Source organism: Miscanthus floridulus, chromosome 5, assembly GCF_019320115.1.
Source record: "Miscanthus floridulus cultivar M001 chromosome 5, ASM1932011v1, whole genome shotgun sequence".
Lineage (NCBI taxonomy): Eukaryota > Viridiplantae > Streptophyta > Magnoliopsida > Poales > Poaceae > Miscanthus > Miscanthus floridulus.
In genome coordinates this window covers 31550867-31562396 of record NC_089584.1, presented here as the reverse complement: position 1 = coordinate 31562396, position 11530 = coordinate 31550867, and the positions used below count along the sequence as shown (strand labels likewise).

The 11530-nt window shown below is 46.6% G+C and overlaps 1 protein-coding gene across 1 annotated transcript; it reads left to right on the top strand.

The window, feature by feature from the left end:
- Window positions 1-235: 235 nt before the first annotated feature.
- On the top strand, window positions 236-3784 carry LOC136454485 (uncharacterized). The gene is made up of 4 exons (XM_066454896.1): window positions 236-2595; window positions 2669-2789; window positions 2881-3013; window positions 3777-3784. Exons 1-4 carry the CDS (start codon window positions 236-238, stop codon window positions 3782-3784), a joined length of 2622 nt encoding a protein of 873 aa, XP_066310993.1.
- The last annotated feature ends 7746 nt before the right edge of the window (window positions 3785-11530 follow it).

Sequence of the window (11530 nt, the reverse complement as noted above, 5' to 3'; positions counted from 1 at the left end):
TTATAGGAACGTGTAGATGCAACGTGATTTTATATATTACTCGCTGATATGCTAGAGGATGGATGACCGTGAGTGGATGTACACGGGCCGCTCTAGTTAGAATTCGTTGACCAATGAATGGATTGACAAGACGGATGCTTTCTTGGAACGGGCATTTGCAATTGTCAAAGGAGCTAGATCGACTTGGTGTCCATGTAGCAAATGTGGAAACATGCGTCGGCAAACCAAGCTAGACATGGGCAAACATCTTGTGAAGAATGGATTTACGTCAGACTACACCAGGTGGACCTACCATGGTGAAGCCGATCGTTGGAGAGACGAGGTCTTGAGACAACGCATCGAGGAATATGATGATGATGCCGGAGTGGGAGACATGTTAAATGACTACCATGAAGCACACTTCGATGAAGCAAGTAGGGAGGAGGAGCCAGAGGCTACCGCAAAGGCATATTATGACATGTTGTCTGCGGCACAGCAACCCCTTCACGGGCATACCAAGGTTTCTCAACTGGATGCCATTGCACGCCTAATGGCCGTGAAGTCTCAGTTTACCTTGAGTCGAGACGCCTTTGATATTATGCTGGCAGTTTTTGGTAGCCTGCTCCCGGATGGTCACATCTTGCCAAAGAGCATGTATGAGGCACAGAAACTCCTTCGTGCACTTAAGATGCCATACGAGCAGATACATGCTTGTCCGAAGGGATGCATCTTATTTAGGAAAGAGTATGCGGAAGAAAAGTACTGTGTGAAGTGCGAATCGTCTAGGTTCCTAGAGGTAGACTCTGGTGATGGTCAGAAGAGGCAGCTCGCAATCCCCGTGAAGATCCTACGGTACCTTCCTTTCATACCGAGGATCCAACGGCTTTACATGACTGAGGAATCTGCGAAACAGATGACATGGCACAAAAACGGACGTCGATACAATCCTGAGAAGATGGTACACCCATCCGATGGTGAAGCCTGGACAAGGTTTGATGAGATTTATCCTGAGAAAGCTTTAGAGGCTCGTAATGTACGTGTTGCGCTGGCAACAGATGGGTTCAATCCTTACGGAATGGCGGCTGCCCCGTACACCTATTGGCCCATGTTCGTTATCCCCCTCAATCTCCCCTCTGGCGTCATCTTTCAACGACAGAACATATTCTTATCGTTGATAATTCCAGAACACCCGGGGAATAATATGAGTGTGTACATGGAGCCTCTGATTGATGATTTGATACGTGCTTGGGAGGAAGGGGTATGGACATACGACCGAGCTACAAAGACAAACTTCAAAATGCATGTTTGGTACCAGTACTCCCTGCATGACTTGCCGGCATATGGGATTTTCTGCTGCTGGTGTGTTCACGGGAGGTTCCCATGCCCAGTATGCAAGGCTTCTCTGATGTTCATTTGGTTGACGAAGGGTGGAAAGTATTCTTCATTCGACAAACATCGACAATTCCTCCCTCCTGACCATCCATTTAGACTAGACATCAAGAACTTTACGAAAGATGTCGTAGTTATAGACCCTGCACCGCAGATGATGACAGGAGCCGCGGTTCGTGCTCAGTTAGATGCTCTCGAGGTCAATAAACAAGAAGGTGGTTTTGTCGGATATGGTGAGCAACATGCTTGGACTCGGAAGTCATGCTTGTGGAACCTCCCCTATTTTGATGATCTTCTTCTTCCACATAACATTGATGTAATGCACACTGAAAAGAATATCGCTGAGGCAATTTTTGGTACAATCATGGACATTCCTGATAAGACAAAGGATAACGTTAAGGCTAGAATGGATCAAGCGAGGTTATGCGACAGACCAAAGTTGGACATGGCGCCTCCTAGAGCCGGCAAGTCGTGGAGAAAGCCTAAGGCCGATTTCATCCTGACGAGGGCCCAAAGGAGGGAGGTACTAGAATGGTTCCAAACGTTAATGTTCCCTGATGGGTATGCAGCGAATCTGAAGAGGGGAGTGAACTTAGCTACTATGCGAGTCAACGGGCTCAAGAGTCATGATTACTACATATGGCTTGAGCGTCTACTTCCGGTGATGGTTCGAGGCTATGTCCCTGATCATGTCTGGCAGGTGCTAGCGGAGTTGAGCAATTTCTTTCGCCAGCTTTGTGCTAAGGAGTTATCTCGTACCGTGGTTGCAGAAATGGAAAAAATGGCGCCTGTGTTGCTCTGTAAGTTGGAGAAGATCTTTCCACCCGGCTTCTTCAATCCGATGCAGCATATGATTCTACACCTCCTGTATGAAGCAGGAATGGGGGGGCCTGTGCAGGGCCGTTGGTGCTATTCGATTGAGAGATGTCAAAAGGTTCTTCGAACTAAATGTAAAAATAAATGCAAAATTGAAGCATCCATTGCAGAGGCATACATTCTGGAGGAGGTGTCAAACTTCACAACAAAATACTATGCCGACAACCTTCCTAGTGTGCATAATCCAGCATCTCGTTACAATGCCGACGGAGATGAATCGAGCCTTAGCATTTTCCGAGGGCAACTCGGAAGTGCAAGTGGTGCGACCCACAAGACCTTGAAACATGAAGAATGGCGCATTATCATGCTGTATGTGTTGACCAACCTATCCGAGGTGGAGCCATACATGATGTATGTTCTCAACAAACTTGTTCTCAAGTAGTCGCTTTTCTATGTCCAACTCTCATGTTTCTTATTGGTACAGGGAATTTCATCGTCAATTCTGGCGTAAATCAAGGAAACCTACCCCGCACGAAAGTGATACCCTTCTCAAAGAGGGCGCGGGAAATGGAAAACCCGATTTCATTTCTTGGTTCAAGCAGAAGGTACAGTCCAATTTAGCTCGTACTTAGTTTGATATTACAAGTTGCTTGTACATGCAACTAATAAAACGCACCACCCTGCTTGAACTTGTAGGGCCAAACCGAAGCGTCTATGAATGTCGAGTTGAGACAGGTTGCCGATGGTTGTTCCTATAAGGTCAAGTCGTTTACCGGTTATGACGTCAATGGATATCGCTTTCACACAACAAGGCACGAGCAGAGTCGGCCCAATCGAAGAACCACAAATACCGGAGTTTTTACGCTAGGCTTTGATGGGGTCGAGTACTACGGAATAATTGAAGAAATATATGAACTAACTTTTCATGGTTGCAAACCTCTTAATCCAGTCATATTCAAATGTCATTGGTTTGATCCAGATGTCGTGAGATGCACCCCTAATCTTGGGCTAGTTGAAATTCGATAATCATCCGTCTTACCAGGAGATGACGTCTATATTGTGGCTCAACAGGCCACACAAGTTTATTATTTGTCATACCCGTGCCAAACCGACAACCGTCTTAAGGGTTGGGATGTTGTGTACAAGGTATCGCCACACGGTAAACTACCTATACCAAACAATGAAGATTACAATATAGACCCCAACACATATGACGGAGAGTTCTTCCAAGAAGATGGGCTCGAAGGGAGTTTTGTGATAGATTTAACCGAAGCGATCGGAATGGAAGTAGACAATGAAGGGGTTGCTAACGAGGACGCTGGAGACGAGGTTCAGAATGAGAAGGACTTAGAACTACTTCAGCGATTACAATTAGGCAATGACAGTGATCACGACATTCCTCCTTCGGAGCACGGGCATGATTATATCGACATGCGTGATAGTGATGATGAGACTTATGATCCAGCTAATCCCGATCATGACGATTATTTCTAATACATGTATGAGTCATACTAATTTATTTATTATTTATCATATCTTTCTAAGTATGTTTTGTTTATCTATGCTGATTGGTTTACTCTTTTTATTTGCAGGTAATTGAGCAATGGTGGGCGCTACGAGGAAGCTCGCGGCGATTTGCGAGAGAATCGCCGCTGTAGGGAGGGGTTTAGGTTCAGGTTCTGGGTCAGGGTCAGGTTCTGGGAGGCATCGAGGTAGGCCTCGAGGCAGGGGTGAGGAGGAGGAGCAGGACCAGGAGCAGGAGCAGAGACAGAGGCAGAGGCAGAGGCAGAGGCAGAGGGGTCGACGGAAGGGTAGGGTGAGGACCCCGTCGCCTGAACCTAACCCCCCGACGTCTGAGGAGGAGGATGTACCTTCCGCACACGCCTCTGGTGAGGAGGAGGAGGAGGAGGAGCAGGAGTAGGAGCAGGAGCATGAGCAGGAGGGGGGGAGAGACGGGGAGGAGGCAGGGGATGCCCAGTCCAAGATCTGGTTGCGAGGTCCCTCGTCCCTCCCGAGGCGTCCGATACCTGAGCATAGACGCCCGCTGATTAAACCGACAGGGGCCAGGTAAGTAACTTTAAATATTCGCAATAATTTTGATATGTTGAAAATTATAAAAGAAACTAATAATTTATATTAATCACTTGTGCAGGAGTTGGATTAAGCTCAGTGGGGGTGATCACAACCGCAAGGTCAACGGCATCCTTGGCCTTTTGTGCAGGGAACACTTCCCTGGCTTGGTGGTGTACGCCGGACAACAGGAGCCGGCCTACACGTGGGACCACTACGTCGCTGCCCCCGACGTCCCTGATCGTGATCGCAGGAGATTCACCAACATAGCGGAGCAGGTGAAGGGCGAGCTATGGGTAAGTATTCCTCGTACTACATTGCTCAGTACATCACCTTCACTGGACATTCTTGAAATAATAACTTTATACATCGCCTCTATATGCAGGACTTCTACAGATGCCAGGAGGGATTCGAGGCCAAGGCGAAGTCCGTCTCTGAACAAGCCGCCAAGAAGCTCGTGAAGGACATGCACTACGAGGCGCGCGTCCAGGCCATCATCGAGTTCTACGCTCAATACAGAACCATGAAGGTTAAAAAAGAAGAGGCAAGGACAATGAACCTGACCAAGGACCAATTCATGAGTGTAAGCAAAGAACGTTGATACTTACTTTATTTGAGATTAATTACGCTTAATTTCTTTTTTCATAAGTCACATGCTTGATGATGTAGGTGCCTCCGTGGTGGTGCCGAGCGCATATCCGGTGCTGGGAAAAGATGGTGGATGAGTGGTTGCAGCCCGGGTGGTTGGAGCACCACCTTGCTTGTCGGGAGCGGCGTTTGCAGATGCCAGGTGCATCACACCATCAAGGCAGCCTGAGCCTTGATGAATATAGGGAAAAATGGGTATGCAACTCCATTTCTGTATTCTAACGCTCAATTCTGCATAATTTCTAATCATTTTGCATTTTTGCTGTAGTCGTCGTCACATGATGGCCAGTCTTGCTCCCAGCTCAAGGCATGGGTTCTGTCCAAAAAGGGCAAGGCAACGGCCGACATCGACTTCAACCCGGAGGACCCGCCTGAGGCGTACAGCCATCCAAGCATCCACAGCCGCGTCACCCAGTATACAACGATGGCAAGGGAGGTTCATGGGCCACAGTTCGATCTGAGCTCCCAGGATATTGATGGAGAAATTGTGATGAGGGTGGGAGGAGGCAAGAAGCATGGTCGGTATTGGATTGGCGACAGCGTAATTGACACGGCCTCTACTCCCACTCTCTCCCAGATCAGAGCAAGGAGCACGGACTCGAGCCCAGCGATACGCCCACGGCTGACCACTGCACAGTTCTAGATAGAGGCTCTCCAGGTTCTTTCTCTATTCGTTGGTTCTTACGTACTTTAGCTTTGCATTGCTTTGCATTGTAACATTGCGATGAAATATTTTAGGCCCAGGTGGAAGCAGAAAAGAAGCAACGGGAGGAGATGGAGGCGAGGGTGGAGCGGTTAGAGGCCGAGCGGCAGAGGATGGACGAAGAAAGTCGGTTGAGGATGGACCAAATGTTCCAATACATGCAGAATTTTGCATCGAGTATGGGTCAACCTTTGCCACCGCCACCGATGCTATTCCCTTCACCTCAGCCACCCACAACTACTCCTGTGAGTAACTTGACACCTTGATATCTCCCATAAAATATTTGACATACTTTTAGGAATGTGTTAAATAAGCCCAAATTGTCAGCAAGCTCCTTTACTGCTTTCAATGAAAAAAGTACTCAGGGATACATAGGAAATAAGATCATGTTCAAAATATAAATTTATTTTGACTGGAGCAAGTATTTTGCATCTCCCCTGCACTGGTCTGGGGCTCATGCCTGCTGGATTTGATGGCAGGGTGCTACTGCCCCCTGGTAGACCGCTTCCGGTGGGACCTAATAGGGCCTCATCCTGATTCGTTCAGCTAAAATCCTCTGTGCATGCAAATCAGATGGCGAAACACATACTAACCTGATGATTTATTACAGTAGCAGCTAGTCTTTGAACTTCACGTTCCTCTTGATCGGCAAAGAGCTTAGACTTCATTGCTAGCTGCTGCTGACACATTCATGTCTAGAGTGAACTAATCCTGGGGAACTACTTTAGGGAAAGGATGGTGGCTAGAATAATGATTTCATATTCAAACTCAACCTAGAGGACACAGGAACATAAAAAAAAATCAGGACATGCTGACGTCTGGTCTTACAGGAAGCCAAAAATGTAACCTACACTACCATTCTAAATTGAAAGAGCATCTACTCCAAGTAGCAATTTAGGCTTTTATTTCCAAAATTTTTCTGTTGATAAAACTTTAAACAAAAAAATACTTAGTGAAACTTAAATATAAATGCAAATATAGATGTCATGTCAAAAGAGAATGTCAGGCAACCATTGGTGCTGCTGACTACCAGAATAGCAAATTATACTTCTATTACGTCACCTAAGCTTGAATGGCAAATCCACTTTTCTCAGTTCAATAAATGGTGCACTGGTTCTCCAAACAAGAAAAAAAGAAGAAGGGCGGAGCTACTCACCAGTGACATGACCGGATTAGAAGAATTAATGAATGGAAGCTGATTTCCTTGTTGAATATTTTGAACTGGAGCTCCTAAGAACACACTCATCAATATTAAGCCATAACTTACAACAGGAGCAAATTACCAATAGCTAAACAGTAAATGGACAAAAAATGAATTCAGCTGATAGGGAAACTTAGTGATGTAAAACACCTGAAGTTGATGGGGAGGACCACATCCTTTTAATGTTGATGTTTGTAGGTTGAGAATTTTCTGGGGTCTACAGATTCTTCACTTTGCTATCATGAATGGATGTGTTCCCTTTTTTTTTGTCAACCTTGCTGACTTAGTAATGCGCATCATTGACATATTCAGCTCTGATTTCCTGACGCAAAGAATTCTTCGTGTCGTCAACACTACGGGAAACAGTGACAATGCCGAGTGCTTTAGATGCACACATTTCGATACTGAAATTCACTTTGCAATATGAAGTCTAACACTGTTAAAAAGGAAGCTAACACTGTTTCGAATACTTCTCTTTTGTGCAGAATCAATCGGCGGCATCAAATAATCAGTTTCAAGACCCGGATTTGTCGCAGAGGTTCCAAGGGCCTACGCAGTGATTGCATTTGTATTGTGTCTTATTGTGACTTAGTTGTGACTTGTGATGATGGTTTATTGTAAATTGAGATGATGGTTTATTGTGACATGTGATGATGGTTTATTGTGAATTATGATACCTGTGACAAATAATTATGCCTGTGATGATGTTTTATTGTGAATTGTCATGGTTTTTTTTTGTGAATTGAGAGATATGTGACAGATTATTAAAAAAGGGAGGCCTTGGTCGCTTTGACGAGTGTAACACTCGGCAAAGATAAGAGTTGCTGAGTGTCAAGGTAAAACACTCGGCGAAGAGACCATTTTCCATTCTGGTAACCTTCTTTGCCGAGTGTATTCCAGTGGACACTCGGCAAAGCGACCATAAAATCTGACCGCTGGAGCTTGTTTGCCGAGTGTTTTAGTTCTGACACTCGGTGAAGAGACCATTTTCCATTCTGGTAACCTTCTTTGCCGAGTGTATTACAGTGGACACTCGGCAAAGTGACCATAAAAATCTGACCGCTGGAGCTTGTTTGCCGAGTGTTTTAGTTCTGACACTCGGCACACTATGGAAACTTTACCGAGTGTTTTAGTCCTGACACTCGGCAAACTTTGGAACCATTACCGAGTGTTTATTTCTGACACTCGGCAAACTTGGGAAACTTTGCCGAGTGTTTTATTTCTGACACTCGGCAAAGTTGAGAAACTTTGCCGAGTGTTTTCCGTCGTGCACTCGGCAAAATCGACGTCGCCGTTCCATCCCGTCAATTTTTTGTTGCCGAGAGTTTATTTTTGCCGAGTGTTTACTGACAGTCGGCAAACTATTTGCCGAGTGCCCGATGAAAAACACTCGGCAAACTACTGTTTGCCGACAAAACAATGCCGTGTGCTGTATGCCGAGTGCAACACTCGGCAAAGTATTTGCCGAGTGTTTTTGGGCGTTTGCCGAGTGCCCTTAACACTCGGCAAATCTACTGTATCCCGTAGTGGTTGTTCGATCAGCCCAACTGTAAGGCGGATGTGATTGGGTCAAGAGCTGTCACGTACTAATTAAGTGTCGGTTGAGGCGCTAACTATTTCTTTTGAACCTTGTTTCCCCATTTATTGATGTCTGATGAGCGGTGTCTTTGACCACCAATGCCCAGTTCATTTGGGCTGGTTTGGGTTATAAGCCATGGCTGAAAGTACTGTTGGCTGGTTTGGTTTAAGAGAAAAATACTATTTGTTGGCTGATAAGCTATGGCTTATAAGTCAAATACGACCAAGCGAACAGATTGCAAGTCATTTACAAAACTTGGGTTGGAGGTCTGTCCAAATCACAGTATAACCTGTAAAATTAGCGTAGTTCAGCTGGTTAGGCTACTTATGGTGAAATCTGCTCACCCGGGTTTAAGTCACCGACTTGACACGGGTGCTCGCATTTTTCTGGATTTATTCCAAGGTTTAACTGCGCTATTCTTTCAGTGGCAGGCGACGTGTCCGTTGACAGTGAGACGCCTGTGGTGACTTCATCAATATCAAGATTGACCGGTCCAACTCAGTTCTTTGATATGCTCATAGGGGTAGGGTCACTACTACAGAAATGATTTATAGCAACGCTTTCCGTTTTTTTGTAGGGGCGGCTCGATATAGAGCCACCTCTACAAATGGTTCTCAAACTAGCCGTCTTTACAAATCGATTTATAGGGCGCGGCTGTAGGCTCCTCAATTTGAGAGTCCTAGGTGCATTTGTACTTGTGCCAGGATCACGCACAAGTACGCACAGAATCGCAAGAATGGTACATAATTATATAACAAAAGGTTCCGAGTTTTATTAATATCTAAAAATAGGGTCTTACAATAGTGACCCAAAGGGGTATGGTCATAGGCTTACATATCTAGCGAAATACTAAAGTCATAAAACGACATTATTCATGGTAGTCTCTAGTATGGTAATATTATACAACGAAGCGGTGTCCTATTTCACAGGCAACTTGAGCGCGGTCAAAACCCTAGCCTCGATGTCATACTCCTACGAACGTATTTCCTTGCGTGACTCCTAATCCTCGTGGTACGTCTTCTCGTCGAAGTCATAGTCTTCTTCTGTGCCGTAGTCTGTGAGTCAACAACAGGTGAGTACATGCGTACTTACTCAGCAAGCCCTAACCATAGGGTGAAAATAGAAGTGTACTGGTGTTTATAATTAAGGGTTGTGTCCTAGCGAAGCATTACCATTCCCACTAGTTCTCGGGTTAACATCGGTAACACCTCTGGTGTTATGATCTTGCTTAGTACTTAGATTAAGACCTAAAAGAAATTAACAAAATAAGTTTTCGGGTGTTAAAAATTTTAAAACTCACAAGAAAGGATAATTAAATTGTAGGTCTCATTTTTATGAGAAGAGAGCGAGTAATTCAATTAATGTGTAAACATGCTTATGAAATTCTAATAAGAAAAATAGGATAAGTTGTTCAGCATGAAAAACAATTTATGTAAATGAAAATGTGACATAGCTTATAATTAGAAATTGCCATTTTGGAAGAATTACAATGTGCAAAATACTTAAATAGTGCTTTAATATTTTGTTCCCACGAGTTAGTCCGAAGTATGGACTAGGTCATGACATGTTGTCTAGTTGAAATTGACAAAGTTCTGACCTTTTACAAATTCAATCAAAGGTGTTAATGGTTGTTTAGTTCAAGTGGGACTCCCATCTTTTCTAAGTCTATAACGATAATCAACAATGCCAGTTTGACATTTAAATTCTAACAAAAATGATTAAGCAATTTTTATATGTTGGAGTTCTATTGGTTTCCCCAAGGTGAGCACTTGAGCATAGTGTAGGTAATAATCGTGTTAGGTGTTGCGATACTCTCCCAAAAATTGTTCGAACTTCGCTAAGAACGCACTGCGAATTACAATCGGGTGCTCGTTCATGAATCAGCGTTCAGCGCGACGAACCCAGAATGGCATGCTTCTATCTCCCCTTCTGGTTATCCTCTTCATGTGTCGATCATTTCTTTAGAATGTTGGTACTACGGGCTTAAGGTTAGGGAAATTAGTTGAACTTCATCTATGGTTGTTAGTGGTTTTCGTGTTGCTTTAAAAATCATGCGTGTTGCCTTTTGGCCGTTGTGCTTCCGTGGTCGCGGTCACCACGCGAGCCTGGTGCCACGGCTGCCTGGCCGCTCCTGGCCGTGGCCGCTGCTCCGTTGCTCCACAGGCCACTACCACCTTTGTCGTTCGGTTCTCGTCGTCGTGCGGTGCCGTGCCCTACTGTTGCTGCCCGCTGTCGCTGTCGCGCGCTGCCGCTGCTGCTCGCGTCGCCGCACACGTGGGTTGCCCTACAGCACTCGCTCTCAGCCGCTCATCTCACCTACCTTGCCCCTGTCCGACGTGTGCATTAATGAGGAGAGGACTGAGCCGCTGCTGCTTATTTCCCTCTCTGCCTCCCCCTCGCGTTCTCCCTCTCGCTCTGCTGCTCGTCTTGAGCACGCCGCTATGACTGAGCAGAGCAAGCTAGCCACCACCAAGCTCCTTGCCGTTGCTCGTTCTCCCTATTCCATCCCTTCACCGCCACCAACTCCGCCTCCGGTCACGCTCTGCCACGTGCGCGCTCGCTGAGCCCGCTGGGGCCGGAGCCGCCTTGCCGCAACCACGTGTGGCTGGGCCACCACCGACTGCACTCGACCGAGCTACCACCACCATCGCCTTCCCCAGCTCGCATTGCCCCTCCCGTGCCCCTTCAGCTGGTCCTTGCCGAGCCGTGCCACCGTCCCCGCCATAGCCGCGCTGCTGCCAGCCGCCTTGCTGGGACCACGTGTGGCTAGGCCCCCACCGGCCGTGCCAGGCTGAGTTGCCCCCGCGCACCGCCCTCACCGTCGCAAGTGGCCTGCCATGCCGAATCGGTCGCCACGCCGCCTCTCCTGCCATGACCGCGCATGGCCATGCCGCCGTGGGCCGCCTCCGGGCGAACCGTGCCCCCACCTAGTTGCACGTGGGCCCACCACGGTCCCTAAGCTACCACCGCACCATTGGCGAGCCCCCTACTGGGCTAGAGCGGCGTCGACCGGCCGTTCCTCTACCGTCCTCTACTCTGTGCAGCGAGAGGAAGAAGAAGGTAGAAATATAATCTTTTCCAGGGTTCCTAATGCAAAACCATGACTCACATGAATAGTGTTCTTGTACTACGGGTTAGTTTTGAG